Source organism: Trichinella spiralis, assembly GCF_000181795.1.
Source record: "Trichinella spiralis strain ISS 195 chromosome Unknown Scfld1358, whole genome shotgun sequence".
Classification (NCBI taxonomy): domain Eukaryota; kingdom Metazoa; phylum Nematoda; class Enoplea; order Trichinellida; family Trichinellidae; genus Trichinella; species Trichinella spiralis.
Genome location: NW_003528297.1, coordinates 7,253 through 8,270, shown reverse-complemented (window position 1 = coordinate 8,270; position 1,018 = coordinate 7,253). Strand labels below are relative to the sequence as shown.

Here is a 1,018-nt window from a genome sequence, read left to right as displayed (position 1 = left end):
AAATAAGTCACCCTTTCTCTTTCATGACATTTCAGAGCATGTCTGATGGCGTTGCAAAAAATCAGCCAACGCTTTTGCAAGCGTCGTTGGCAAAATCCCAAATCTCGAACCTCTCCCGGCATCACTGACAAAATGGCAAACGCTTCTTTGTCCTCCTTCCAGTTTGAGCAACCCAGCCTAGAAAGTGATTCATCATTATTAGTATAGCAGGATATATAAAGGAATGCTTGAAAAATTGCATTCACTTTAAGCATAACACTTTCATCCCCTTTCTCTGGATCGCATCTTGTAGTAGTACTGTGAACCCAGTTTTTCGTTTGAACATGCTTGAGTCGAATGTACGATTGCCTATCAATGTAATATGCACAATATTTACGATGCGATTTTGTGAAAATTTGTAAAAAAAGTAAAGTATGAAATACCTTGGAATATATGCGTCCATTTTTGTTAAAGTGGTCGGATCAAGCTGAAACAGCGTAGCAGGATCCCTGGGAGATGCAGGTATCACCGATACTAAACTATAAGTAGGTTCGATGCTGGAAGACTTGCTGGACTTTTTCTTAAATTCTTTGCTCATTGGAAATGGTTTTTTCTTCGACTGTTCATCCTTAAGCAATTTTCATCTTCAACTTACTGCATTATTAAAATACCACCTCTCTTTGGAAAGAATAAAAAAAATTATTTTTTGTCAATTACTTCCAAAACAGCTAAATACATGTCTGTTGCTAAGTGCTTAAAACGGAACGTGCTGCTCCATTTCGCAGCACCACTTTTGTGTGGTTCTTGCTGAATGACCTCAAATGAAATACAAATATGACAATAATAATATATGTGTAAAAAAATTAATTTTTCAAATTCCATACTTCTACTTCCCAAAGAGCTTTGGATGATGTAGCTTCTAAGGCTTGGTCCCGCTTTGTTACTCTTAAAAAATACAGTTTGCACACCATTTCGGGAGTCCTGAGTCAAAAACTTTTTGTTGCTCCCCCTGAATCGGCGTACGACCTCCCCCTTTTGA

At 37.8% G+C, this 1,018-nt stretch overlaps 1 protein-coding gene across 1 annotated transcript; it reads right to left on the bottom strand.

Annotated features, from left to right (window-relative positions):
- Nucleotides 1-21: 21 nt before the first annotated feature.
- Tsp_12642 (inositol 1,4,5-trisphosphate receptor type 1) lies at nucleotides 22-950 on the bottom strand. The gene is made up of 5 exons (XM_003369880.1): nucleotides 864-950; nucleotides 697-795; nucleotides 423-607; nucleotides 246-348; nucleotides 22-177 (listed from the first exon to the last, which is right to left on the bottom strand). The coding sequence occupies exons 1-5, from the start codon at nucleotides 948-950 to the stop codon at nucleotides 22-24; spliced, it is 630 nt and encodes a 209-aa protein (XP_003369928.1).
- Nucleotides 951-1,018: the final 68 nt, after the last annotated feature.

Bases quoted from the DNA above. Each gene is read 5' to 3' on its own strand.
- Tsp_12642 (XM_003369880.1), bottom strand. From the start codon at position 950: ATGGTGTGCAAACTGTATTTTTTAAGAGTAACAAAGCGGGACCAAGCC. The intron at 796-863 runs GTATGGAATTTG...ATTTCATTTGAG, and splicing joins AAGCTCTTTGGGAAGTAGAA to GTCATTCAGCAAGAACCACA. The intron at 608-696 runs GTAATTGACAAA...AAATTGCTTAAG, and splicing joins TGTATTTAGCTGTTTTGGAA to GATGAACAGTCGAAGAAAAA.